A 2319-nucleotide genomic window follows, 5' to 3' on the forward strand; every position below is an offset into this window, starting at 1 on the left:
CAAATTTTAAATACATTTTCTATTGATTTCGAAGTGTTTGTAGCATAATTCTGCGACTTCAGATCATGTTGCTCACTGGCTTCCGTAGCTAAAATAACGCCTGGCCATCCCGCTTTATACAACTGCATTTTCAGATATAACTTCAGAGATATTTTATTCGTTTAAAAAAATAATAGAATTGGTACTCTAAGTCTAGGGATTTCTGTAGCGCAGTGTATCCCATTTAGAAAACACGTGACGACAGCATTGAGATAAAATATTTTTTAGTTTAAGTCCATTTTGGAGTCCTCCCTGTAGCTAAAATATAGCCAACTCGATACCAGGCAACAATGTTTGTTGACTGAAAACGCCGTTATTAACAAAACTCATACATATTAGTTTTAATATTGCAAAAATAAAATATAATTTAAATCATAAGACAGCTGTGTGCGCTGCAAACGAGGCATTTTATAAAAGCAATATTCAGTTTAGCAAGTTTTAACAATGAGGTTAAAGGATAGCAGAGTAAACTTCACTTACGGTTAACTTCTCTTACAATTAATAGTCACTTTCATCTTCTAAATTGCAATCAATTTGTTTAAGGTGTTTGCAAAATGAGTTCGCCTACCACTCTGGCTGTGCACAGAGAACTTGCCGCCCGATTGGAACACGACGATATAGTTTCAAATATGTCGGCTGCAAGAACATGTTCACCCACAAGAAAGAGTTACATGTTAAGTGTGCGTGGCGATCGATCAAGATCAGAACAAGGTAACAGGAACAGTATTAAATGGAGAATTTAAGAAGCTTTGAACTTTTGAAATCTGAAACGTCTGAAACGAATTTTCAGGGCCGCATCCCTTAGCAGTCACGCAACATTTGTGGGGTGGTGCAAAAAAGACTAGAAAAAGAACTTCTGCTCCGCAAATGGGTGGAACAAATGCTGGAGGGTTAAGAACAGCGCTGATCTTGAGGTCAAGGAGGTCGTGGCCAGTGGCTCCAGTTACGCAATACAGGTAGGATACTTTTCGTTATGCAATTTTGAAAGAGCCATGTGTATTGTGTACTTATTTTGCGCAATAATGTCAATAACATGAATTGTTAAGTATTTGACGACGATAGTTAATAGGCATTTAATTCTATGGACATGTATATAATTTTATTTTTGAACTATAACAACGTTGTTGCCAAATATTTGATGCCTACCAAGCTTATGAGTTTTAGAGTTGCACTACTTTTCATTATAAATTACAATTCTAAAATTCACCTAACTAAACATAGCAATCGAATGGTGATTAGACGTGTTGCAAAATTGGAACAAAATTGAATCGAAAAACTCGCATAATGATAGTGATAGCCGACTACTACTGGAATATATATTAAATCAACTGCATAATACATGTATTGTAAAGACGTCCAAAAATTATTGATCAAGAAAATTGTGGAACATGGCTTAAATCTTGGTATACGATCTAAAAATAGGTCATGTCATATTTGTCAACTTCCTATTATAATTGGTAAGAGATGCCTATTTAAGTCCTTGGGTCTATTGCTCGATAGATAGATTTTCTGGGACCAACGTACATACCCTCAGAGATAGATGTGTATTTATTTGTCATCACCAACTAATGGAAACGAAACATGGTGATTTGTTCTGAGAGCTGCAGAAGCGTTTCTTAATTTTAGTTTACTAAATGTTTCCAATGGATTGTGCTTACCTCGAACATATCTGAAAATAGTAAGAACATAGTTCGCACTGTTGATTGCGTAAATAGTTTACTTTTATAACGTTAAAAGCACAAACAAGAACAGAAAATGTATTTCTTTAAACGAGCCGCTATGCAACCAATTTTCATCCAGCAAACGGTAATTTGCTGTAATTGTGAAGACTGACTATGCATACCAATATACGCATTTTCCAATAATGTGGTATGCAAAAGATGTACATTCAGATACAGCAGACACAGATTCAGCAGTATACCGGGTGTCAATTGGAAAAATTTGCATCTTTAATATCCTTCTTGCAGTTGAAAATATGAAAAATCGGAGAGACACGTCAATTTTATTTGTAAAGGGGTCACTTTAAATAAATAGTTTTAGCTTTCTTAGAAAGCTTCCTGTTTAGCATTAGAATCTTAAATACGAATGGGAGTCAAGTGGCACATCGTTTTAAAGGGCGTTCAATTCTTGTAACAGTAGTAGTTACTTTGTTGCTGTTGCATGCAGCAGGTGTCGAATAACCGCGCTTCAAAATTGCGCAAACAATTAAGCTTGCCTGCTTTCAGATTTTGGTTTTCTGGTTAGTGTTTACACAAAAACTATTGCATTAAGTCTTATTGT

The 2319-nt window shown here is 35.4% G+C and overlaps 1 protein-coding gene across 1 annotated transcript; it reads left to right on the plus strand.

Annotated features, from left to right (window-relative positions):
* Nucleotides 1-588: 588 nt before the first annotated feature.
* On the plus strand, nucleotides 589-999 carry LOC125504566. Its single transcript, XM_048666771.1, has 2 exons — nucleotides 589-750; nucleotides 830-999. The coding sequence occupies exons 1-2, from the start codon at nucleotides 594-596 to the stop codon at nucleotides 997-999; spliced, it is 327 nt and encodes a 108-aa protein (XP_048522728.1). The 5' UTR covers nucleotides 589-593.
* Nucleotides 1000-2319: the final 1320 nt, after the last annotated feature.

The sequence above is a fragment of the Dendroctonus ponderosae genome, unplaced genomic scaffold (assembly GCF_020466585.1).
Source record: "Dendroctonus ponderosae isolate FM_Combo_2020 unplaced genomic scaffold, Dpon_F_20191213v2 Dpon_F_20191213_5, whole genome shotgun sequence".
In the NCBI taxonomy this organism is placed as follows: Eukaryota; Metazoa; Arthropoda; class Insecta; order Coleoptera; family Curculionidae; genus Dendroctonus; species Dendroctonus ponderosae.